At 40.4% G+C, this 27,598-nt stretch overlaps 1 protein-coding gene across 6 annotated transcripts; it reads right to left on the bottom strand.

The window, feature by feature from the left end:
- Positions 1–1,550: 1,550 nt before the first annotated feature.
- On the bottom strand, positions 1,551–27,247 carry MAPK15 (mitogen-activated protein kinase 15). 6 transcript variants are annotated; one of them, XM_084509220.1, is made up of 13 exons: positions 27,091–27,242; positions 23,632–23,730; positions 23,159–23,188; positions 20,716–20,806; positions 19,087–19,217; positions 18,765–18,928; positions 15,656–15,795; positions 13,553–13,610; positions 11,523–11,660; positions 10,554–10,659; positions 7,217–7,517; positions 6,598–6,749; positions 1,551–2,446 (listed from the first exon to the last, which is right to left on the bottom strand). In XM_084509220.1, exons 1-13 carry the CDS (start codon positions 27,157–27,159, stop codon positions 2,243–2,245), a joined length of 1,683 nt encoding a protein of 560 aa, XP_084365346.1. In that variant the 5' UTR covers positions 27,160–27,242; the 3' UTR covers positions 1,551–2,242. The 6 variants fall into 6 exon arrangements, with proteins under 6 accessions (XP_084365346.1, XP_084365347.1, XP_084365351.1 ...); XM_084509221.1 differs by lacking the exon at positions 27,091–27,242 and adding an exon at positions 24,046–24,171; XM_084509225.1 differs by lacking the exon at positions 19,087–19,217 and having other exon boundaries at positions 27,091–27,247.
- Between the last annotated feature and the right edge of the window lie 351 nt (positions 27,248–27,598).

Consider the following 27,598-nt stretch of genomic DNA (forward strand, 5'->3'; position numbering starts at 1 on the left):
GAAAGAAAATAAGCCAATTTCCATACTATTATAGATGGTATGGATAAATTTGCAAGAAACAAAAGAATTTATCATTTTAACATGAGAAATTAAACCTAAAAATAAACTTCCCTGTAAAAAAATAAGGAGGGGAGAACCAACCAAATCTGGAAAAAAAGCTGAAGTGGATCTTATTCCACATTCCATATATGTATACTATTTCAGATACAAACTATAATCAGTTACACAGGCACAAATTCATAAATTGATACTGTTTGTATGCTTATTTCATTTTCGTATTGAATCAGATCCAGTCACACATAGGTTCTTACTGAAGTTATCAAGACAACTGTTCTCTCTCCAGTGATTCAGATATTAATCCTACTCTACCCTCTTCATAGTTATATATCCTATATGTAATATATGCAAGCCCTATTTTGTGTAATTCATATAATCTCTCGCTTCGCCAGCCTTTCACAAACCTACCTGCTCTAGTATCATTCTGTAATAGATATGTTGGAAATGTAGTTATTTCTGTAATGACAAATTACATGAACATTTTAGAATTTTTCTTCATTTGTTTAGACTTTTAGAATTTTATCTTGCTCAGCATAGTGTTTTCAGTGTAACAGTATGTTCCTGACTAGAACTAGAATGACTCATCTCTTTTAGTGGTAAATTGATTACCAGCTGTTGTGGTGTATATACAAATGTTGCAGAATAACTAATTCACTTGGTAATAACAAAAGCTATTTTAAGGATAAAAAGTTAGTGTTACAGCCCATCACTTGTCAGTCTAAGACTTGGTTCACAGAGGGTCTTACATGTTTCATTGTACCATCAAACTGATAGGTGCTAGGCTTTCATTGGAACTCACAACCCTGAAATAAGCATTAGGCTGACTTTTCAGTGAATGAGAACTGTCATCTTAAACTCACAAGAGCCAACACATTGTGCAAGGTGCTGCCTATACAACCCCGTCATTGACATTTACTATTTCTGTCTGTACCTGAGATAGACAGGAAATGCCTATTTTATGAATATAAACCAGGGCTTCCCAGTGAGTTGCAGTCCCAGCTCCCTAGTATTACCAGATTTAAATATGCACACTACATAGCAGAAGTGAACCCGTTACTTTTTTTTTTTTTTCATTTAATTAGACTTTGGTGTTTATGTACTAAAAGATAAAATGGATATGCTATCAATGGCAATAATACTCATATCTTGAAGTTTAGTGCCTGAATCCCCACTGTAACCCCTGTTCCAAAGTTCTGGAATAGCAATCACTTACCAAAGGTGAAGTGAAGTTTCAGGGACAGAGACTTCTTATAAGAATTTAGGAGTTAAATAAAAAGAATATATTAAAAATCAGCATTAAACCACGAAAACAGTTTTAAAGTTTACTGTATTCCTACTGCTGCCTGATGACAGCTTAACGATGTTGCAGCAATAACATCCCTTGGAACATTGCTTTCTGTAAGAAAAAAAATTACCATAATCTTATTCACAGAACAAAATTACCCTTGTATTTCTCCCCCTTCAGCAGACTGCAAACATCAATTAAAAGACAGTTTTTTTTCTGTAGTGCAATATAAAGAATTTATTATTGCAACACTTAAAAAATACATTAATGCATGGTAGGTAGGGTATTCCATATTCTAACAGAATCCACATATATTTAAAATACTTCTCTACTTGATTTTGTTGAAGTAGGCCACCATTAACTTTGTTTATTCAGGTTCATTCATTTACCATGAAAGAGTCCTATAGAAATTAGTGTATGAAGGGCTTTAATGTTACCTGTGAAGGGTTTGTTCAGTCTTCTTGGCCTTCAGCGAACAGTTAGTTACTTATTCTGCTCAAAAAAAGTCTGGACTTAGGCAGTGCACCCGAAGCTGCTAAAGAAACCTGAATATGTCTAAAGACAGTCAAGCATCAAAACATTGCAACCTTCTGTAATTTTTTTGCAATAATTAAAATGAGGAATACGAACTGACAGTATTCAATGGTCTCAGATTAGGGGAGCAAATAGTTCTGTGTCCTTGTCTGGGAAGACTGTAAGGCAAAGGGATTAGATTCTTTTCCCTGTTGGTTTGTCCAAAGGAAAGTGGTACATTGTTCCATGCAATGAATAAAGCATTTCTCTTCAGCTGGGGTAACTGTCAAATGCCTGTTATATTTGGCTCTTACTTGTTGTTACTGGCTGAGTTAGGGGATTGATGAGATGAGCTGTATTTCTCCTGTTTAGGACTCTTCATATTCACTATTCATGTTGTTGTGCAGAATTTGATATTGGAAGACTCTGCAGTGCAGATTTACATATAGTTCCATAGGCCTGGGAGTAACTGCCCATTGATGCTTTTGGATCACCAGCAGCTCCCATATTTGCAGTAACCTTGAACATCTTTTTACTGGATTTCAGAAGGGGACGGACATCTTTGCTGTGAAACTGAGTATTTCTTGGATTCTGTGTGAGAAAGAAAAACAAAGACAGTTAGAAATCTGTAATCGGCATTCTAAAATACAAGAAAGGAACAAAGAATTTGCTTCGGCTGTGGAGTAGAACAGATCTTGAATGTTAATTGACTAACAAACAAAATAGAGTGTTTCATAATATTAGGAACAGGGTGGCAAGAATGATGTGAGGGAGAAGGGTTTTTAAATGGGTGTATCAGGAATGAGTTAGCAGCATTGGAGCACTGGAGCAAAAGTTCAAAGGTCTGGCTAGTATTTTGTTTTCAGTGGTAGTGAATGGTTTAAATAAATGTACAAAAGACAGGTCATCCTCATCATTTCCCAGTACATCCTCCTGGCTTCTGCCAGTCAAATGGCTTGGTAAGTGTCTGAGTTGGAAATTGTTTATGGACATTAGCCCATGTGGGGGAAAGTTAATCAAGTATTAATGCTTTAAAATGCATAATACATTACTGTATATATTACTGCAGCTTTAAAGGACAGCTGTCTCAGTGCAGCTTATGCTTAGTGAACCGCTTCAGTTAACTGGAAGACACTAAGTGTGGCACTGACTGCTGTCATCCCAGCCATTATAGGAGTCAAATGGCAGAGAACAAGAGTTTCATGAGCCTGACTTGATACTAGGAATGAATGCAAAATGAATGCAGAGCAAGCTGGAATGTCAGAACTTTTCAGCTCCTGCTGAGGCTGACCAAGAAAGATGGAAAAGTCAAAATTCACTTAACACATGATTAGCCACAATGCTGATGAGCACCCACCACAATATCTTGTCTCTGCCAATGGTCAGTGTTAGCCTCTCAGGGAACAAATACAAAGCACGTGTAGCATGATCTTCTCCCTCTTATGTGCTTCCAGTAGCATGAAGTTAGTCACAAGTGCCTAGAGAATCTTCAAAACGCATTGTTTATATACATATTTGCACATGCAATAATCTCCACAATCTCACATTGTGGCATTAATGGTTCCACACTTGTTCCTCACATGTGGAATAAATAGTTCCCTACTAATCTCAAAAAGCTTTGAATGGGATTCCAAGGCAGAAAGGCTGAAAGGTGGGTTGTTAGTGTGCACATGTGGACTTACATTGAACTTTGTAGAAATCATGTCTCCTTTGAGCACCTACTCGTATATATTTTTGTATCAATCACAACAGATTGCTGTTACTGGCTAGGTTAGGGGACTGATGAGACAAGCTGTATTTCACTTGGTTAGAACTCTTTCATATTTGCTACTCATATTGTTGGGAGGAATTTGAAATTGGAAGACTCTGCACTGCAGAATTACATACAGTTCCATAGGCCTGGGAGTAATCACCTATCGATGCTATTAATAAGAACAAGCTTGATGCTTAACATTGTCCTCAGCTTGTTTCTAGGTTGAAATAGTTCTAATCTTTCAGAGCTGTGCTCAGGGAAATAGTCTCTTTTACGGTATGATACTGCATGCTGATACAAAGCAGCTGATCACACCTGACTCTTCTTTGACAGTGGCATCTGTCAGAATTTCTGTCAGAAGTCTCTTCATCCAACTGAACTGCACTCAGCATACATTTTGAATGGTTTGGAGCTCCAGCATGTAGATATTGAAGTATTCTTTTGTGGGGATGGGAGAAAGTCTCACAATAAATAATCCAATCTTTACTGTCACAAAAAGGGTAATTTGTGGTGCCTTATTCCATCTTCTTTTGCCATGATCGCCTTGTGTTGGCTAGGCTCTCCTTGAGTTTGTCAGCAGACAACTAGCTCAAGGAAAAAGAAAAAGCAGGGGCACAGAGTCATTTAAGAACCCAATGAACATGAGAATTTGCACAAGGAAGCAAGGCAATGAAGAGAGAAGAGGAAGAAGCAGGGGACAGGACTGAAACCTTCATTGTTAAGCAACAGCAGTCCATTAGGTTGACAATAAAGGTAGTACAAATTCTCCAGCTAAATTTGGAATATCCAACTGTGTCAATCAGGTTAAAAAAGGAGTATGCTATCTACATGCTCTGGACTTCACACACCATTATTGAAGAGAATTTAAAAGCAACTGATCTGTGATTCTTGAAGTCAAAGGGAGCTGATGATAACCTGAACAATGCAATGATTTGAAATGGTATTCAAATTCCCACTTGTCTGAAGTGATAAAATTGAAAGCAGAATGGAGTCCAAATTAGCCTGTCCTCTAGAAAAAGGGCAAAGGAAAGTATGGTCATAGATCTCAGCACATCTCAAAAGAAGTTGCATTAAAAATTCAAGATGGGAAAAAGAAACAGGAAGAGAATTCGCAGAGAAATTTCTACCTTTTTTATTACAATTATCTGATAGTTATGATCCATTGTGATTAATATTTAGAATGGAATAGAATAGTTCACTTGGAAGGGACCTTCAAAGATCATCAAGTTCAACCACCTGACCACTTCAGGGATAACCAGAAGTTAAAGCATATTACTCCCCTATGAAAAAAGGCTGAGAGATCTGGGGATGTTCAGCCTGGAAAAGGCTCCCAGATGACCTTATTTGCAGCTTTTCAATACTTAGAGGGGGCTTATAAAAAGGATGGAGAGCAACTTTTTGCTCGGTCAGACAATGACAGAGCAAGAGGGAATGGTTTTAAATTAAAAGAGAGGACATTTAGATTGGATGTTCAGAGGAAATTTTTCATTCAGAGGGTGGTGAGGAACTGGAACAGGTTGCCCAGAGAAGCTGTGGATGCCCCAACCCTGTAGGTGTTCAAGACCAGGCTGGATGAGGCCCTGGGTAATCTGATCTGCCACCTCCTGTGGCATCCCTGCCCATGGCAGGGGGGTTGGAACTAGATGATCTTAAGGTTCCTTCCAACCCAAGGTGTTCTATGATCCTATAATGAGAGAGGGCATTATCCAAATGCCTCTTGAACACAAACTGGCATGTTAAGCACCTTTCCAGAAAGTCTGCTCCAGTGTTTGGCCACCCTCATGGTGGTTAATTTTTCTTAATATCCAGTCTGAACGTCCACTGGTGAACTTTTGTGCTGTTCCCTTGCATTCTATCACTGGTTACCAGGGAGAAGAAACCTATACCTCCCTTTCCATTTCTCCTGCTCAGGAAGTTGTAGAGAGCAATGAAGTCACCTCTTAGCCTTCTTTTCTCCAAACTAGACAACCCAAGTGTCCTCACAGGACATGCCTTCCAGCCCTTTTAGTGGCTTTCTTGCCTTTCTCCAGATGCTTTCAAGTATCTTAATAGATTTTGTATATCGTGGAGCATAGAACTGTACACAATATTCAAGGTGAGGCTGCATCAATGCCAAGTATAGTGGGAGAAATGCCTCTTCTGGCTGGCTGGCTATGCTACGTTTAATGCACCCCAAAAATGCAGTTTGCCCTCTTGGCTGCCAGTACACATTGCTGATTATAAAAAAAGTCCTGATTATGAAGCAGAAACCTAGTATTACAAAAGGCTGCATTACTTTATGTTCTCTAAAGTGCCTAATTCCTTTATTTAAGTTCAACGGTCATTCACAGAACTCCTGCATGAACCTATAAGCACTGAAATGCTCTTACTCAATTCAGAGATGACAATGGCTTCATTTGAAAGAGTGTGGTTAGACTTAAAATTCCAGGAGAAAGTTTGTGTTTATAAACCCAGAGTAGCTGAAGATCAGCATTACGTATGCTGGAGATGTAAGGTTTAAGACATATCTCTGTCTTTGGTGTTTCCTGGTCATTACATGGTCTTCCTCTCAACATGCTGCCTTTTGTACAGAACTTAACTGAGGGTTGTAAACTTCATTAGTAGACATAACACTGGAAATGTAGGTATTGCAACACAGACGACTAGAATATTCAAGCTTCTGTCTCAATCCACTGCATATTAGAGGTAAGTTATGACCAGTTATTTCCAGAAACATCAGTTAGCACACTCCTCAGTGCTCTAGTAAAGGGAACATATTCAGTACAAGACCTGTACCATTTGACTGACACTAGATACAGGTAATGAAATTGCAGTGTGTATCTTTATCATAAGTAATTTTAACTGATGGACAGTAATTTAGTAACTATCAGAGCAATATGACTTGCCTCTCATGTAAGTATCTTTACGAAGCTGCAAATCAAGATATTTTTTGTCTACATCATTTCGGTCCCTGAAAGTTATCTGTTTTCTGTGCAAGACAGCTACTTACATTACAGAGGTTCTGTACACTTCTAGGAAGTAGCTGAGCATTTGCATTTGTCCATGTGATTTGTCTCCCCGGTTTTCCGTTGTTAGAAGTTTTTGCCTGTTGATGATGTGGTGCAGAATGGTTCCTGATCACAGCACCAGAATTTGCATTACCTGCAGGAGAAAAAAAACATGAGAGAAAGTAGGAAAATCATGAGGACACAGAACACACTAACTGAAGCAGGGACAGAGCATAAACAGTGAGTCAGCCTCAGCCACAACACTTAATCTCACTAACGGGACAAAAATATTCAGAATAAAATTAGAAAGAAGTTGCAAACAAAACCAGTTCAAAAGAGCAGGGGAAAAGAAAACAGCACCAGAGAAGTAACTGAAGAGAAAACAGAAAAGGAAAAGGGTCAAGACTGAGGCAGCCAAGAGCTAAAAAGAACATTACACACTCAAAAGTCATTCAACAGTGTTTTGCTCTTATGTCATTTTCCTCCCACAGTTTCACTCTCATTTTGCCCTGTTAATTCTTTCAGTTTCTTTTTCCTCATTCAATCTATTTTCCTCTTTCTTCTCCATAATAATGCCTCATTATGGTGCATTGCATCCAATTGCAGGATCGTAGTACCTACTTTGAATAGCAATATGTGTTATGGGATTGTATATCACATTGATCCTTGATCTCTGACATAAAGATCTTGCTAAATCTTCACTCTGGATGGATACTTCTGGCTGGACACTAGTTGTAGTTCCACTATGCATTTGTGGATTTTTTAGAAGAGGTGGTGTTGGTTCTTTCTGGCTCTTCCTGGTGGGTAAAGTCACAGAATTGGAATATGGAAGAAATGGTCTGGATTGAGATTGACTTAGTTGAATGTTTTCTCTCTGCATTTGCTCCTTTGGATGGCTATTTACTTTCGTTTCAAGGATCATCTACAGAAAGGAAAAGTCAGTTAGACTTAACACTCTACACAGCAAAGCAGAGGAATAAAAATAAAAAAAAAAAGAGAGAAACATGCAAAGAATTTATTTCATGGAATATGTAAAAATTATAATTTTAAAAGTAATTTAGGGTTGGAAAGAAGATAGAAATAATATTCTTAGTGGAAAGAAAGAATGGGCTGAAGCCTTAAGAAAAAGGATTGGGTCAACAGGCAACTTCAATGAATTTTTAGGGAGAATACCACTACATAAAGTTGCCATTAGCTACAGGAAAGGCAGAATCTATATGGCAAAAAATGGTTAACACAATGCTGTTTCTTACCATCTCTTTCTAGAATTTTGCCAAGTCCATTTCTAAATTGTCAGAGGAACATACATTGCAGATAGTTCATAATCTCACCTACCTCTACATGGCTATTATCTAGCATTAGAATCCTTGCCGAGGTTTGGAGTCTTGGTACAGACAACCTGCTCTCACCCTCCTCTGATCACAGTCATGCCGAACTTGGCACACTATCATTAGGATTAGTCAAAATGTGTTTCTTAACCTTGTACCTAGATTATCTGTGAATGATCTACTGATATTTGTAATACCTTTCCTACCTATGCTCAGTATTCATTTTACTCAGTCATCTGCTCATGACTCCTAACACTTTTTCACAGTATTTTTTTTTCCTTTAAAGACCTTAAAAGAAATGTTCAGTATGTTCACCTTTTTTAAAAAAAACAACTTTCTTTTTCCTTTTTAAAAATTTTAATTGCTGTTCATAGAAGCAATAACACTTTTTCTCTCTCCCTGGGAAGCTGGTCACCCTTATCAATCTTTCTCATTCTGAGATTTTCTGATCTCTAAGCTTCCTTCTCAACCTTTTCTTCCCACTGACATTCTTTCCAATGCCTGTTTTACTACATTCACTTTCCAGCTCCTGCTTTTCTCACCATCTTCCAGATACTTTGCCTCATAATATTTACAAAATATTCACTGAAAAAAAATAAGGAAAAAAGCCCAAAACAATTTAATATCCTGAAGTCTTGACTTACTTCCACTTTTGCTGCTCGTTTTATTTCATTGTTAGAGCATTCACTGTTGCTATCCTCCTCCTACTGCCTCACACCACCATTCAGTTCAGTCCATTGTGTCCTACAATTAGATCTGATTTATCTTAATTTTGTTCTTCTTTCATTCCTTTAAACATTACATTTAAACAGTTACTTTAGTTACTTCTGTTCTCTGCAGAAGTTTCTCTAAGTCTTTCTCATCTTTTCTCTCTTGCTCTGTTTTTTTAAAGCAGATCTCATCTACTCATATTATTTCACTGAAGATGCCAAATTACTGTCAGCTCCACTGCCAAATTCCTGTCAGCTTTTTATTTTCCTTTTGATCTTAACATGTCTACCAAATAGCATCAAAATACTACCTTTCCTTTCTCCCCCGTACAGCTAAAAGTCCAGTATCAGCATTTTTTTTCTTCCTTGATTATTACACTATTTTCTGATTTTTCAAGTACTACTATTTTCCCACATTAATGCATTCACAATATGGCTACTAACATATCACTGTCTTTTATTATTAGCACTTCATCTATGCTTATCCTTCACTGGGGGAATGGGGAGGCACTGATTTCTTCTCTCTGGTGACCAGCAACAGTACCCAAGAGAATGGCTTGAAGCTGCATCAGGGAACGTTCAGGTTAGATATTAGAAAAAGGTTCATCACTGAGAGAGTTTTTGGGCACTGGAACAGGCTCCCTAGTGAAGTCATTGTGGCACCAAGCCTGCCAGAGTTTAAAAAGCATTAGGACAACACTCTGAGACACATGGTTTGACTTCTGGGTGGTCTTGTGTGGAGCCAGGGACTTAATGTTCACTGTAGGTCATTTCCATCATGGGATATTCTGTGATTCTGTAATTCTGAAATCTGACTGTTCTGTGTATGTGGTGCATCATGCAATGGCACTTGACTACTCTTGAGCAATAAACATAAATATGTCATAAAAGCTTACATGTAAATCCATAAAGGAACTCAGAAACAGAACCAGGATGGGGACCCCAAATAATACCATGCCAAGCTGCTCTCAAGCCAATTCACAGGAACCACCAGCCAGTGAAAGACACATCTGCACAAACTGAGAGGAACACAAGTGCACAATGGCAAATGGGAACTCAAATTAAGGACTCCAGGGAAGCAAACACCTTGACTGGACCCCTCCAAGAGCTGTCTCAGCAAAGCCATCAGCCTTTAATGGTGATGTAATGGCTAGCAGATCAAGCCAGTCTAGTCTAGTCAGTGAATGGCTCAAATAGTCTGGGAGCACAGAGGTGAGTGGGTCTCTAAGGGGATGAGAGCACCTCTGTATCTCTAGGTGTGAGAGCACAAGGAACATCAGCTAAAGGGCCTAGAAAATCCAGGGCAGCTGTATATGTATGCTTGCATGGTCTATACCAGCAATCCGTGTAGGGCTGCAGTCTCGGGGGCTCATATGTTCAAGTGCAGTAACTGGGGGGCCTGGGATCCAGGGGACAGCTACTGGTCAGACAGTGTTTGAGACCAGTTGCTCAGCCAGAGAAGTGAGCAGGATGAGGCTATTGGTGCTATGTTTGTGTGAGTGTTCTGTCTGTCTGTCTGTGACCTGTGTGGCTGTCCATTTATGTATGTATATATGTAGTGTGCCTACATTCTCTGTATGCCTGAGCCTACAGGGAACACTTTCAGGGTTTCTGCTGTCTGGACCTGGGGACACCAAGTGGCAACAGCCTCATTTCTTAGGCTGTTGGATCCAGCCTGATATATTTAATTCTAACACAGTCTTTCTCAGACACCAGGCTTTACAGACTTTTCCCAGTGGGAATCTAGATTTAAACACTTCTCTAAAAAATTATGACAGTATGATAAGAAGAACCAAGCTGTACCTGTAAGTAAGCATGGAAGGGGAATGGAAATGGAAGAAAATGACAGAAATCAGTTAAGTGTGTCAAGAATTACAGGTTACCTGGAGGACTGAGATTTCAGAAAATAGAAGAATGTACCTCATACAATTTATTTCGATATTCTGCCACAGATAGCTGGATATCATCACCTAAAGGAAGAATCACATCATAATCCAAAGCGGGCTCCCTGGCAGGACAATGAAACCTAAGATGACAACACAACATAAGTCACTAAGGCTAAAAACAGCTCTACAGTTTAATACGGTATTACAAAGGATTGTCAGATCACCTAGTGTTCTCTCTAGTCTAAATAGGGTTAGAGAGAGTTAGGATTTAGCTTTGTCTTTTTTTCTACCATGGATATAAAGGAAAGTTGTGCCAAAAGCAGCTCTATACCGTTTCAGCAGACAGCAGAAGAAACTGCGTATTGATACATGTGCGCTTACAGCCCAGAAAGTCAACCATATCCTGGGCTGCATCAAAGGAAGCAGGGCCAGCAGATCAAGGGAGGTGGTTCTTCCCCTCTGCTCTATTCTCTTGAGACCCCATCTGGAGTACTGCTTTCAGCATTAGGGCCCCCAGCACCAGGGCACAGAAGTATTAGAACGAGTCCAGAGCAGGGCCACAAAGATGATCAGGGTCTGGAGCACCTCTCCTTGGAAGACAGGCTGAGAGAGTTGGGATAGTTCAGCCTGGAGAAGAGAAAGTGCCAGGGAGACCTTATAACAACTTTCCAATACCTAAAGGAGGTCTACAGGAAAGCTGGGGAGGAACTCTTTGTCAGGGAGTGGAGTGACAGGACAAGGAGTAAACTAGAGAAGGGTGGATTTATAATAGATGTAAGGAAGAAATTCTTTACTCTGAGGGTGGTGAGGCAGTGGAACAGGTTGCCCAGATAAGCTGTGGATGCCCCATCCCTGGAGGTGTTCAAGGCCAGGTTGGGTGGGGCTTTGAGCAACCTGGTCTAGTGGGAGATGTCCCTGTTCATGGCAGGGAGGTTGGATCTAGATGATCTTTAAGGTTCCTTCCAACTCAAACTATCCTATTATTCTATGATATTAGTCTCACCTTTTCACGTAAGGATGCTGAAGGGCCTCCTCTGCTGTCAGCCGTTTATCAGGGTTAAACACTAAAAGTTTCTTCAGAAGATCCAAGGCAGGCAAAGGAGTAGAGGATGGTAAAATCTCCTCAAAAGTTACTCGTTGCCTAGAAGTCAGGAAACAATGATATAAGAACCCAATGTCTAACTCACAGGTAAGTCATGAATTATAGTTCTGGGAATCTCATCAAGGTGACACCTGTCTCCAGAGTTCACTCACAAATAGTGTGTCATAATTCTGGAACACTCAAAGGCACAGGTCTGTGAGTACGACAAAGACTTTTACCTCTTTGATTAGATTTGGATTCCTTCCTCTCAGTGCTATGAACCTATGTGAAGTGCCTGCCTAACTTTTAAGACTAGTCTTTCTCTTGTTTCAGTGGAAAGAGAGATATAGGGCAGTATGCCAGAACAAAGAGTAATGATCAGTGTTGTGGAAGTACTTCTGTTCTTCTTTTGACAATGCAGGATGCCCAAACTCCTAACTTGCATGTTTCAGTTTAAATGCTGATTCCATGAATCCAACCCTAAGACCACATAAATATATTTCTATATCATTTGCAATGAAAAGATGAAGTTTAAAAATCTGGTTTTGCATTTCTTAAATCCTGAAGATTTATTATTAACATAATAAACATGAAAATATTTAATGCATTTCATAGAATCATAGAATCATTTGAAAAAACAGTTTTAAAACATTATTTTTACTCATATTTTAAAACATTTTATTACTCCATGACAACATTATTTTTAGTTTAGAAAAATGATCCAACATGGAATTTGGATTTGGATTGAATGGCTCAGAAAAAACGAGATTTCACTTGTTCTTTTACCTAGCTGGAGCTGTCTATCAGAACCTAGCCATTTGCATTCCATATTTTCAGGTGAAAAAAAAAGGAGCATAAAATCCAGGAGCAGGACTGTCAAAAAAAAAGTGCATTTCAGCTAGGAATGAATGGAGTTTTCCAGTAGTTTTATTCCACTGTGGAGAAGGGTTATAGAAACAAGACAGCTCAGAGGTACTGCGTTGGGTTGACCCTAGTTGGCAGCTAAGTCCCTTGCTTGCTTACTCACATCCCCACCTCTACACTTCCTGCTTATTGACATGCAGCAGCCCCATTACAGGATTCACTGAGAGGCTAGGCAGTTGTAGACAGTTGTTTAATCTCTGTAACCATAGCAGCTACACCAAAAGCACACTGGTACCCTTTTGGATCTTTGAAGTAGCCTCTCCTGCGGCAGTCTATACCAACAATGTACAGAGCCTCTAGGCTGGCCACAATAGCATAATTTGGCCACTCCTTGCTTGCTAGACTCACTTTCTCTAACACAGACAACTTTTAGGAACCCACTGTCACTTCAGTAATCCAGATGGGTTCTGTGCTTTTATACCCAGATAGTATTAGGGTACACTGTGTAATGGTATCCACCAGAGCCTTATATTCCCAAAAATATATATATTGGTAAGCAGTCAAAGAACTCATACCACGCATAGCTGGGCTATTGGTAATGCTGACTCCCTGATGGGGAGAGATGCCCATGTCACATATGAGTACAGAGTACTCAGAGAATAGTGACTAACTTGCTATGGCTTTAAGAGTGTTAAGTTTCCTAATTTTTACTAATCAGGTATGTAATAACTGACTAATTTACTTAAGCAGAATTATCAGGCTTTCCATGTGTGAACCAATGACATTAGATACCTAAAAAAGTCAGGATAGGAAAATTTATAATTTTGAGAAAGTACCCATGACAATAGCTTGGAATGTAGGTCCAAACTAATTTTTGCTTTGTTACTCCCAGATTACAATGTCATCGCTCGTCTCATCACTCTTTTCTTTTTAAACTTTACATCCCCTCCCTAGAGTCAGGTGAATGTGCAGAGAGCAGAAAGCATTTCTACTGGTGAACTCTGGAAGGTGAACAACAGGTGATTTTTTTGTCCACATTATACAGTAGATTGTTGACTTCTGAGACATATTTAATATACCCAGCTTACCAGGAACTCATGCGGCTAATAACTGAGGCCCTGTAATCTGATTGCATAGCCAAAATATCTGGAATAATGAAAAGATACCATTAATGCCAAGATTAGTGTTACTAGAGCTATACAGTTTATGAAGGAAAGCAAGTGTTTGACATTAACATAAGAATCATACAATCATTAAGGTTGGAAAAGACCTCCAAGATCATCTGGTTCAACCATATTCCCACCACTGATATCACCCACTAGACCATGTCCCCAAGCACCACGTCCAACCTTTCCCTAAACACCCCCAGCGACAGTGACCCCACCACCTCCCTGGGCAACCCGTCCCAATGCCTGACTGCTCTTTCTGAGAAGAAATGTCTCCTAATTTCCAACCTAAACCTCCCCTGGCACAATTTGAGGCCATTCCCTCTAGGCCCATCGCTGGTTATCTGCAAGAAGAGGCCGACCCCCAGCTCCCCACACCTTCCTTTCAGGCAGTTGTAGAGAGCAATAAGGTCTCCCCTGACCCTCCGGGGTAAACAACCTCAGTTTCCTGAGCTGCTCCTCACAGGACTTGTGTTCCAGGCCCTTCACCAGCTTCATAGCCCTTCTCTGGACACGTTCCAGGGCCTCGATGTCCTTCTGGTACTGAGGGGCCCAAAGCTGAACGCAGCACTCGAGGTGTGGCCTCATCAGAGCTGAGCACAGGGGACCGATCACCTCCCTGGTCCTGCTGGCTGCACTGTTCCTGATACAAGCCAGGATGCCGTTGGCCTCCTTGACCACCTGGGCACACTGCAGGCTCATGTTCAGGTGAGCATCAACCAACACCTCCAGGTCCTTTTCCTTTGCACAGCTTTCCAGCCGCTCTGCCCCATGCCTGTAGCATTGCATGGGATTGTTGTGACCAAAGTGCAGGAATCAGCACTTAGCCATGTTGAACCTCATCCCACTGGCCTCTGCCCATGTACACGTTGAAAGAAGAAATTAGCCTAAGAAAGCTCAGTAGGAAATCCTATGGAAGGGGGGTGGAACATTGACTTAAAAATGCTCTTTCATGGTTCCTATTTACTTCTCTGTAGATTTCAGAAGCATGTACTCTTATACCTACATACTTAGAAACACTAGGATATCTGAGGCAAAATGATGTGGCCTGAATCACTTGTGTTTTAAACAGACTACGAGGGATACCAGCTATCAATTTCTTCATTGCACCATTGGGGTTACAATGAACAGTTGCAAGGGGATTTTAGGTTAAGTTGCTGTTATTAGTTTGATTTTCCACATTTGGAATACTCTGAACATATGTCTATTTTGTACTTGTTTGTCTAGCAAAAAAAGAAATGTGTCTCGCAACCTTCTTGCTGTGTTTAGGATACAGGACTTTCTGATAGTGAGTCACTTGCCCTGTGGTCTTAGAGTGCAAGCCTTCCGGTCATAACATTAGCAACACACTTTTCAATTATATTGCTGAGAATGGTCCTAAAATGCTATTCACATTTTTGTTATTAGTGCAGGCTATTCTTCTAACTTTAGTTTTGGTATTTTCATATACATTTTCATCCATATTTTATTCACAGCAATGAAATCTCCAAGAAAAAACATACATACATTTAAACTAGAATAGAATTATCAAAAGTATGTTCTTAAAATAAAGTTAGCTATCTTTCTAAAAACTGTTTGTTAGCTCAGTCAGAACATGTTATGTTGCAAAAGTTAGGAAACTGTATGGACTGTTAGACTAGAAGCTATAGAAGACAATCATAATAATAATCAATTTTGGATTTAAAATATACTTTCTCCAGCTTTCAATTCTGTATTTAGACTTCCAGACCAAAAAGCCCAATTTACTGTTACTACAGAAGTCCCTCTGCAGTATGATACTCTGTTTTAAACTGTTACCATCTTACAAATCTCAAAAATGTTTTCAAGCCCTGGTTCTTGTTTCTCATCTAATCAAGCACAGGCCTATGTTCCTCCAACACTAACATTTCACAGATAATCTTCAGGTTCATTGGGAAGATAGTAGAATAACCTACAACAGATATATTCTTCCTGATCCAGCCAGGCTGCTTGCTTTCACTCTTTTTATCTCTTCTCTACATACCTTTCTCCATAGAAGAGTCTTACCTTCTCGGGATGGGGCAGGAATGACCCTCAGGATCTGCTCTATTTGATTCACTGTTGATGTTCCAGGAAAAAGAGGCTTTCCAAGTAGCAGTTCCCCCAGAATACAGCCAATGCTCCACATATCTACCCCTTTAGTGTAGCTACAAATAAAAGAAGAACAGAGTTAGGTTTATTTTTCCAGTACTTGGTATTCATATCGTCTACATTACCTTATTTTGCTAGAAAAATAAGCTTGATTACTCCTTTAGTATGAACAGGTTTTGATTATAAAGTGAATGACACTGGTGAATTATGAAAGTGGCAAGAGCAAAACAGAAAAAAAAGGCTTATCCCATTAAAAGTATACTCTATAAAACCAGAAAAGGAACTACATTAAAGGTGAATACTAGGATAAGGGAATATATACATTTCACATGATCAATAGTGAAGATATAAGCTGCTGTTTAAAAACAACTGGTAGGAATCATAGAAAGGTTTGGCTTTGCTTGGTTTCTCCCTGCAGATGCAGACTGCAGCTCTGCACTCTCTCTGTAAAGCCGACCTTGCTTCCACAGCTCATGTATTTTCTTTTTCTGCCCTAGTTCCTGAAGGAATTCCCTGTTCAGCCAGGCCGGTCTTCTGCCCCATTTACTTGACTTGTGGCACAATGGGATTTTAAAAGGTGACTGTGGAAGAAGCTCTCATGGGCCCCTGGACTCTCTAAATCCGATTCCCAGGGAACACTGCTAACTAGCTCTCTAAGAAGCTTAATGTCTGTTCTCTTAAAGTCCAGAGTGGCAACTCTGCTGACCTTTCTTCTCCTTACCCCCAAAATTTTGAACTCCACCTTGCCTGCCCTGCCTATCCCTCCTGAACAGTCAATAGCCCTCCATCCCAGTACTCCAGTCATGGAGCTCATCCCACCAAGTCTCACTAATACCAACGATATCATAACTCTACGAAAGGTCCAAAGCTTCCAGTTCATCCCATTTTTTCTTGTTACTGTGTGCACTCTTATACAAGCATTTCATTCAAGTTCCTGAACTTGCAGTGCTCCCTGGAGTGGCATAGATGCTCCTATTAACCTTGCCACCCTAAAACAGTGCTGTACCATTACTTGGCTTAACCACAATATTCCTAATGGTACTCCCACATCAATCCTAGTTTAAAGCCTTCTCAATCAGTCTTGCCAGGTTACAGGCCAAGAAACATTTCGCCCATTGACAGAAGTGGATCCCGTCAGGCTACATCGTTGGCACCCACATGAAAGAGGAGAACTGGGTAATAGTCTAAAGGCTGTATCATGCTCAAAAGCTATACAGAGATAGAATCTGAAACCTAGATCTGCTCCCGAAGGAGGAAATTTCTGAAACAGAAATCATTAAGAAAATGAAAGGTGAAAGCTACCTTATATAAGGCAATGATCCTACCTCTTTGCCTACTAGATAGATTCATATGTCCTAGCAGTATTTGTACCAAGCTGCACACACACACAATTTCAGCTCCATGCAGTCTGCTCTTCTTTTTTGAATGCCATCTCATTATATACTTTCTGTTCTCGAACTCTCCATCTCTCCAAGTGAAGACTCAGAATTGATGACCATTTTCTCCCACACTCTCCTACATACTTTAGATTCTCTGTTCTGTGCTCACCCTCTCGCTTTTTTTTTTTTGTGTGTGTGTGTGTGTTTTTCCTTTTTTCTGCTACATGCTGGACTACATATGCTCATCTGGAAAGATGAGACCTGATACTGATTTAGATGCTACAGATCATATGATGGACCAGGCTAGTGAGCCACAAACTAATAACACAGACAATTAGGTACTACACAGTAACTGGTCTGCAGTAACTGTCCATGTATAGATTCATATCTCACATCTTACCTACCTTTAAGGCAGGCAGCTCACTTCTTTCCTAGAAAGTAAGAACCTTCAAATGTCCTGAAACATAACCTGGCAAAAGTTTTTTCAAATGAGAATTTGCTAAAGAGAAGCTAGCTTACATCAGCCAACTCAAAAAGACATTTGGACTGCGGATGACTATGCAGTCATCCAACAAAGCCAAAATATATATGAAGAGTTCTGGAAGACTAAATACCACTTCTAGAAATGGGATGAGAAACTCTGAAGTGTTAGTAGTAGGTCTGTTCTCATAGCTTGATGGCTAAATATGCTTCAGTGAGTTGTAAAGAAAAAGACAGTTATGCTGTGTGCCCATGCATCACATAACAGAATGGGAACATCCCGTAACGCTTATTCTGCTTTCTGTTGTTGCTGCAGCCAGCAGAGAAGGAGTGGTATCATCGCAAATGAAGCATCTACAACAAAAGCAAAAGATTAATAATTCCAATTTCCCTCAGCTAGCTATGCATCACCCTCATTTGAAATTGATAGAAATTGTATCTGCAGTCTTCTTGCCATATCAGCTGTTACAGCTGACACAAACTTCTTTTCACTTCATGTTTCTTTCCCTAGTCCTAGAAGGAGAGCAGAAACTGCAGAGTTCTTTAAGCAAGTGAACAACCAAACATAAAAGACAGTATGAACAAGCAAAAACTCAAAAGCAAAAAAAAAAAACCTTCCCAACCACCCACACTCCCCCTCAAAAACAAACAAACAAAAACCTACAACAATACAGAAGTATCAGCAATACTCTAGGGAAAATCCTCTTTAGGGAAAAGTAGAATAGGCTAAAACTTGCAACTCCGTTGGCAGGGAAAAGAAAAGTAGTGCTTGAAAACAAGCAACAAAATGAAGAGGAAAAACCTGCTTCCTGGAGTCCTTAAAGAAAAATTTGGAAAAAGAGGACTGAAGTATTAAAAATTTTGTAAAGATGCAGATTTAAAGGGGATAAAGAATAAGTGTGGTGGGAGAAAGGACAACAAACAGATGAGCTGATAATGTAGGTAAATTGGCAATCTAAGAGGCCAGAGGGGAAATGTACATGAAATGAGAGATTTTTCTGTTGCAAAACAGAAGTTTAAATGCATGCTGAGAAACTGAACCTGTGATAAGACATTGCATCTGAGAACATTTGAAATTAACAGATTTAAGACTTCCCAGTCAATTACTTTTCCCAGCAGTGAAGAAATTATACAGTCCCATCCCTTTACTCATAACAAGCAGTTACCTCCGAGAGGAAAGTAAGATCTCAGGGGCTCGGTACCAGCGTGTTGCCACATACTCTGTTAAGGCAGGGTTGCCTTGATCTTCATTCATGTGACACAGAGAACGGGCCAGTCCAAAATCACAAAGTTTTACAAAGCAGTCTGCATCCAGCAAGATATTGGAAGGCTGAATTGAACAAAGGAAAACTAATAAGCTCTTTACTCTCTGAATTGCAGAAGGTTATTATCAAGGTTCTTATACTAGTCTCATTCTTTTCATACTTTTCCATTTAGTGTTTAACACAAAACTTGAGTGAAGGATAAAGACTAGTGACTGAAATATACCTTCTGATCTCTGTGAATAACATTTCCTGAGTGGATGAATTTAGTTGCTTTCAGAAGTTGGTAGATAATGTAACACTTGTGGATGTCTTTCAGTAAATTTCCCTTCTTAATCACAGCATGTAAATCTGTCTCTGTAATACACATCAGTAAAGGATTATAAAGTTATGAATATGTACCTCAAAACAAGGCCAGAATAGACCATTGTACAAACTGTAACCTTCCAAGTGCATTCTCAGTGGAAGTTAACCTGACTGATAGTACCCCAACAGAACCACAGAATCATAGACTCTCCTGAGTTGGAAGGGACCCACAAGGATCATTAAGTCCAACTCCTGGTTCCGCATGGGACCAGCCAAAATTCAAACCACATCTTTCAGAGCATTGTCTAAATGTTCTAACACTAGATGTCCCTGCAGAGCCTGTTCCAGTGCTCAAACACCCTCTCAGTGAAGAAACTTTTCCTAATACACAATCTAAACCTCCCCTGATGCAGCCTCATGCTGTTCCTTTCAGTCCTTATCAGCTGGTCACTCCCCTCCACTCCCCCTCATGATGAAACTGTAGACCACGATGAGGTTGCTCCCCAGTCTCCTCTTCTGTAGGCTGAACAAACCAAATGACCTCAGCCGCCCCTCGTATATTTTGCCCTCCAGATGCTTCGCCATCTTTGCAGCCCTCCTTTAGACACTCTCTAATAGTTTTATGTCCTTCTTGTATCTTTATGTCCTTCTTCCAAAACTGCACACAGTACTCAAGGTGAGGCTGCACCAGCACTGAGTAGAGTGGGACAATCATTTCCTTTGACTGGGTGTGTAGTAATGCTGTGCCTGATGCACCTCAGGATACAATTGCCCCTTTGGCTGCCAGAGCACGCTGTTGACTCATATTCAACTCGCTGTCAACCAGAATGCCCAGATTGCTTTCCACGGGATTGCTCTCCAGGCTTATCATTCCTCGGTCTGTACATATATCCAGGTGCAGAATCTGACACTTACTCTTGTCGAACTTCATGCAGTTGGTGATTGCCCAGACCTTTAATTTGTCGAGATCTCTCTGCAAGGCCTCTTTACCCTCAATGGAGTTAACAGCTCCTCCTAATTTAGCGTTGTCCACAAACTTAGTACACCTTTGAGTCCAGCACCCAAGTCATTTATGAAAACATTAAAGAGAACTGGCCCTAAAAAGGAGCCCTGAGGAACCTCACTAGGGACTGGAATCAGTATGAGTCAGTGACTGCAGTCTCTCTGCATTGTCAGTTCAACTTGCCGCTTATGCTACAGTAATTGTTCCATTATTGCATATTTTTCTTACAGTAAAACTGCATGTAATCTCTTCTATATTCTATTCTATTATCCCTTCTGTCTCTGTAAGTCTTCTAATCAGTTGCTTGCTGCCTTCCTTCTTCCATCTCAACTAGCTAGTTCTCTCATTATTATTCCCTTCAAAGGTTCACTGCTATTCCCACCTAATCACAACAGGTATACACAAAAAACCTGTATTGCTTCAACTTACAAGTCTATTTACATGAATATTCATGTTAATCATTAACACATTACTACCACAGGCAGGAACAAAGATAACTCATAAGACAGGATGCATTTAAATGGCTGACACAACACTAAGTCTCACCCATGGACTCAAAGATGAGGTAGATGTCTTTGTCATTCTGAGCACGGATAACATCAAGCAGCTTGATGATATTTGGATGTTCTCCAAATTCCTGCAGGGGGAAGAGACCCAACTGTCAAAATCAAGTGTTTTTCTTGTGAATCACCAGAAGTACTGTAATTCATTTTGTAATATTCTCTAACACAAACATTAACATGTTATTTCCTTCATTAAGCTTCTACTGTAATACTGAAAATGTATTTAAGCTTGCTCCAGTATGAAACCAATCAGTCTAAAACTCTGTATGATGTATACATTAGTACTACAAATCCCTCTACAGCATGTATGGATAAAATCCAGTCAACATTATGCATCTTATATTTCCTACTGAAGGTAAAGAATTATTGTGGTAGTGCAAATTTAACAGAGGTGCCATCACCATTCATAATTAAAAATCCCAACCAACCAGAAAGGGTTTATTTGAAGGCAGGCTGAAGCACTATATAGACTGCAGTGATTGAACTGATTGTAATGGGAGATCAGGCAGCTACCATACTCAGAGATACAGAAATACAAGTATTTTAAACTGGGAATGAATTCACACTTGCAGATTGACAATACTGTCAAGACCATTTACTTTGTCCTCAACCTTACAGCTTTTATTTCCTATAGCTAACACCTCTTCACAGCCAGAGACACTGTGAGCACTTCACAATATGCCAATATTTTCATGAGCTACCCATTGTAGAAAATAGTACTTATCACTCAGAAAAGAATCACCAAAATGCCCAGATTGTGAATCAACATTTCTCAAATATAATGAACTTCATCAAGTGCATTAACTGTCTTTATGATAAACATACAGATGAAACTAAGGAATCATGACATACAGGAAGGAATTTGCAGAGGCAAACAATATAAGAAAAACATCCAGTTACCAATGAAAGAATATTTTTTACAACTTTCACCCTGTGCTCTCTCAGTCCTGAATTTTAAATTAGAGCTTAAAAAACCTTCAAAAAGAGAAGGTGTAAACTCAAATTCTTAAGACTATTGAGAACCAAAAGCCATGAAAGTCAGGGCTTAATGGTACATTAACCACCTTCTCACAAAACATCTTGGTCTTTCATTCAGGAGAGATAACCTTCTCTTTCTTTTCACAGCTCTTCCTCCACCCATCTACTCCAGAAGTGCTACACTTTCAGAGATGATCTAACTCAGAATCAACCTCTTAGGAACTGTTCTCACGTTTGTGAGAACACTTTCTCACTTTGCTCTTAAGACTGTTGCTTTTACTTCAGGCTTAAAGAATAATAGGAAACTTAAAAATCTCATATCTTCTGTACTTAAACTTGACAATCACAGGAAACAGCCTGTGAGCCCTGCCTTGCTTGTGTCTTTAGCTAATCATATTTTAACAACATTATCACTATTCCAAAATATTGATGTTTCTGCATGGTAAGTCTATGGAGGAATGGACAAGTAATTTTAATGCCACTGCTAAGGTAATTAGGCCCAGCGTGTGGTTAACTATATTCAAACATGAGCAGCTGTAAGTAATTTCATACAGAACTTACATTTTTAGTTTTGCTTTCATTACTTCAAGTGGTCAAGTTTCTTTCACACAGAATCCCAGAATCACAGAATGACAGAATTGTAGGGGTTTGAATGGACCTTAAGAGATCACTGGGTCCAACCCCCCTGCCAAAGCAGGTTCCTTAGAGCAGGTTGCCCAGGTAGGCGTCCAGATGGGCCTTGAATATCTCCAGAGAAGGAGACTCAACAACCTCCCTGGGCAGCCTGTCTCAGTGCTCTATCACCCTCACCGTGAAGAAGTTCTTTCACATGTTGGTGCAGAACTTCCTGTGCTCCATTTTTTAACCATTGCCCCTTGTCCTATCCCCACAAACCACTGAAAAGAGGTTGGCTAAATCCCACTGTCTTACACACTTATGATATTTGTAAACATTGATAAGATCCCCTCTCAGTCTTCTCTTCTCAAGGCTGAACAGACCTAGGTCTCTCAGCCTTTCCTCATTGGGAAGATGCTTCAGGCAATGTGATGTATTCTTTTCATGTGATAGAGGAAAAACATTTTGTCATGTAATCTTCTTAAATGCCCCAGCCCCATCTCTGAGTAGTGGCATTTAAAATTTAAGAAAAATACTTTCCATCAACAAGGAAGGAAGAAGTGACAGAAAGTGCTAGTCTATATGCCGATCACAGAGAAGGTATATTGCTAAAAAAGGTGAAAAAGCAGGGCATGTCTCAAGAGAAAAACAAGACCATCTCTCCATTTCATTCCAGTGCTTTTGCCCAGTCATGGAAAGACTGCTTGTCAAGACATTGCAGAAAAGAAGGGAAAAGAAATGTCAACGATGACCATTTTGAAAAAGGATGGGAAGAAAATACGTGAACAGAGATAATTAAAAATCAAAGAGTAGGAGGGAAAAATGGACCTTACCCGTAGGAACATAATCTCACGAAATGTTCTCTAGAAATAAACAAAAAACATTTATTATAACATCAACAGAATGACAAAAGAGAGTATGGACTTCCAATGACAGAGATAAACCCATTCTCATTTCTACGGTAAATGGAAGCTCCATGTGGTAGACAGGCTTGGAAAAAACTGTTTGCTCCCGATAGAGTCACAAGTGGGCTATGGAAGTCTAGACACTACAGAACATCATTATAAGGGAGAATCAAATTGTGCATGCCTATAAAGACAGTTTTTCCTCAGTGACATCAAAAAGTAGTCTGTAGCTATTAAGATATACAAAGCCTGACATTTATTGCTCCTTTTTATCCTATTGCAGCTGTAGACTATACTACTACATAATTGTCAAATAATTAGTATCTTTTGGAGACATAAATCCTGAAAGTATTGATGAATTCCATATCCCCTCAGGACATGTTATAAGAATGATACCTCACCTGAGCATCTGTTCTGTTCCTGAAGGCATCAAAAATCTTTTTAACAGCAACTATTTCTCCTGTCCTGCGATCAATTGCTTTCCATACAATGCCATAAGCCTAGGGAGGAAGAAGGACAGATTAACAGTGTACTACAACATCTTACACTGAGTTCAAACCTTCAGCACAGAAGCAGAATGAACTCAACAGAGCTTCAAATCACCAGCTACCTAGAAGAAAGAGAAACTAGGCCAGTAAGTACTACTTGGTTGATTTGAGAACTACGAATATCCATATTGTGTCTGACCAAACGACCACAAGGTCCAGCATCCTGGCCCCCAAAGCAGCCAATAGCAGATGTATATGAGTAAATATATAACAATGATCCCCCTTTACAGCTTCCTGGCTTCTAGTTATTTTTGGCTGAGGCTCTACCTGAGCCAGAGATGGTTTCAGTGTATTTGACAAAGTCTCCATAGATGTGTCTTCCATTAACATGACAACTTCCTCTTCACCCCATGCTGAAATATCAACAACAACATGCTGTTCCAAGGAGAATGTTTTCACCTTTAAGAAAGAAACCTTGTTGTGACATAGGAATCACTAGATCAGATCACAATAGAATGTTCTTCCTATTTCTGGGTTATGATTTTAAATAAAGACATAAAAAGATGATTCTAGTGACTATAAAACAACCACAAGGTAAAAACTTGTGGAATAACTTCATTGTATGGGAAATATCTTCTTAGTGTCTGCTGGTTAAGAAATCATCTTCAACCATCAGACCCATGACATACAGCAAACACACACAACAATAGCAATACATCTCATTAGCTGTATTGTATTAAACAGATGTCCATGCACTGTATTTTCAGAAGTACTTATCGCTGTTCTGTTTCAGCACTGCCATGGCTAATCCTAAACTGCCCTATCAACTAATGGAACTTCTGCTGCAAGACACAGGCTTGCCATATTAAGAATGTCTTTCCTAAAACAGTTGAACTTCCTATTTGCAGAAACCAGGCAAAAGGAGAGAAATCTAGAGCATAGTAAAATGAAGTTAAAATAATGTAAGAAAACAGAAAGGATATTTCCAATTACATAGCTGATGTGACCAGAAATAAACATCTGTCATGCATACAAATAGGTTTGTCTGCTTAAGATCCTGAACAAACACATCCTCTCCTGAAAATAAAATGGAAAAAAAAAGAGAAAAAAAAAAAGATACAATCACCAACAACCTAGTACTAAAACACTTATTTGATGTACATATACTCCAATGGCTTGCACTTCATGATGTGTAGCCAAGGACCTGAACCCATACTGCAGAACCACAAATATTCTTGGAAGTCTGCCTTGATGTCACTAACTGAGTATTTAAGTACAAAAATCACTCACTATCGTATATTGGAGCTGTTTTACGTTGTAAAAATATTTAAACATTAACTGGGCAACTGAGTGACAAATGACCCTGATATGAAGACATAAGGCATTCCCTAGAATGTGGAAACTTAAGATTTAAATCTATGACCCCCAAATAAATAAATAAATAAATAAAAGATGGTGAAGGGCGTAAAGGGGAAGACGTGTGAGGAGCGGCTGAGATCTCTTGGCCTGTTCAGCCTGGAAAAGAGGAGGCTGAGGGGAGACCTCATCGCAGTCTACAGCTTCCTCATGAGGAGGAGTGGAGGGGAAGGCACCAATCTATTCTCTTCAGTCACCAGTGGTAGGACCTGAGGGAATGGTGTCAAGCTAAGGCAGGGGAGGTTTAGGCTAGACATCAGGAAGAGGTTCTTCACTGAGAGGGTGGTCGCACACTGGTACAGGCTCCTCAGGGAAGCCTGCACCAAAGTTACTGCACCAAACCTGTCGGAGTTTAAGAAGTGTTTGGACTGTGCACTTAATCACATGGTCTGAAATTTTGGGTAGACCTGTGTGGTGGCAGGAGTTGGACTTGATGATCCTTATGGGTCCCTTCGAACTTGGGATGTTCTATGATGGAAATGGATCTGTACCACAAGGTAAACTGAGTAGTCACCATTTGCAAGTATCATACTAGTTAAAACAGTCATCCAGAATAAGGAAAACTCAAGTTAAATTTCCTGTTCCCTCAGCAGACAACACAGCCTTTAACTTGAAAATATTATGAACAGTTTGAATTCCCTTACTGTGAAGCTTATCCCCCTTGCTGCTGCACTTCTCTGCTTTATTTTTCTGGGTAGTGCTCACCTGTTTCAGGGCCTTTTGACAGTCACATAAGCACTCACATAAGTTCATCAGCTGTGGAATTTTGCCAATACATATAGAGCTTTCTGCATATGAGAGGCGGGAAATGCAAGCATTTAGGAGACTGGCACTACCTGAGTTAAGAGCTTAACAAGCAGTTTTCATAATGTCAGTGGTGGCCTGAAGCCACTAAGGTCCTTTAAGGATGCCACTGTATGCTTGTGAAACAGTTTCCAAATGGAATCCTCAATTTAATTTTTCAGATGAAAGAATAATGCCAATTTTGTTCAAAGAACATAACACGTTAAAAGATATATTACATTCGGTCAGAGGGAGAAAGCTGATAAGCACTGAAAGTATGGCAGCAAACCTCAAGTCAGGCAAACCTGGAATGAAATACAACCACAGGAAAGAGCTTGATTTCAAAATGAGAACAGACAAAGCATTGTCTTAGTGGATAAGGATGACAATGTGCCTCTCTCGAGTGCCCCCATGTAATTGCACATGAAATCTGTAACTACTGGTATCGACACAGCTAAACAACGGCAAAGAGTTGCTAGAATAGAGAAAAACAGCTAAATCAAGAAAGGCTTAGAGACTGAGGAGAAAGATCCTACAAATGAGCTTTGGCTCACATAAAAATATGTAATTTTATGTGGAAAAAAAAATTACTTGATGTGGCATTGTACCTTAAATAGTCGATTTACAGTAAATGTGAAAGAATTTGACAGACACAAACAGAAAATCTTTTTGAGGCTCAGACTCATTTCACTAATAAACTAGGTGTACTAAGGTGTACTAAGTGTACTAGCATTGCTTTGTGTGGAAACACAGAAGTATAGCATAAAACATGGGAATGGTTCTCACTAAGTACAAAACAAAAAATCTGGTGGGAAATTTACACCTATTTTCAGTTTCATATGCTACAATCATAACATTTTAATTGATTTTTTTTTAAGAACAAATAGAGAAAAAATAAGTCCCAGAAAGTTCTCGATTTGTTATTTGTAATACGATTTGTGATTTTTAAGGTTTAATAAGCATTACAAAGCCCTTTTTTTTTCCAACTGGTACACTCTGAGACATCCAACACCACGCGCGGTTCCGCTCAGAGGCACGGACCGGGGCCGGAAGCGAGACCGAAGACAAAGCCGGCACCGGCCTGGGCACCGGCCTGGGGGGGCGTGCCCGCGCTGCAGCGCAGGACCCCGCCGCGCAGCTCCCCAGGCTCCCGAGGGCCCCCGAGGCGCTCACCCCCTTGCCCAGGCGCCTCTTGATCTCGTACTTCTGGGAGACGAGCGCCTCCACCTCCGGCACGCTCATGGCGGGGCAGCCGAAGCAGCAAACGGCGCCGCGCCGCGCCCGCCCTGTTGGTTTCCGCTGCTATGGAAACAGCCGCGCCGGACGGCGCAGGCGCAGAGTGCGACCCCGGCCGGCCGGCGGGCAGCGGCTGCTGTGGCGGTGCGGCTGGTTCCGTTCCTCCGCGCTGCCCCTCGGCGGTGTGGCCGTGAGGAGCTGCCGCGGGCCGGGCCGTGGCTGCGCCGTGGCTGCTGGTTGAGGGGGAGCGCAGCGCGGCCGCCGGCGGAGGGCTCCCCTCAGGCAGCGGCGGGTTGCGGCCGTGGTGCCGCTCGCGGCTCCCAGGGGTGCGGTGGGGGAGTGTAAAACGTCTTCAGCATATCCTACCCTGCGCCTTCGTCTTACAAACTTGTAATGAGCGTGCCGGTGTCAGCTATCCGACTTGCTCGCAGCACCTGTTCCAATG

This window comes from Aythya ferina (assembly GCF_964211825.1).
Source record: "Aythya ferina genome assembly, chromosome: 2".
In the NCBI taxonomy this organism is placed as follows: Eukaryota; Metazoa; Chordata; class Aves; order Anseriformes; family Anatidae; genus Aythya; species Aythya ferina.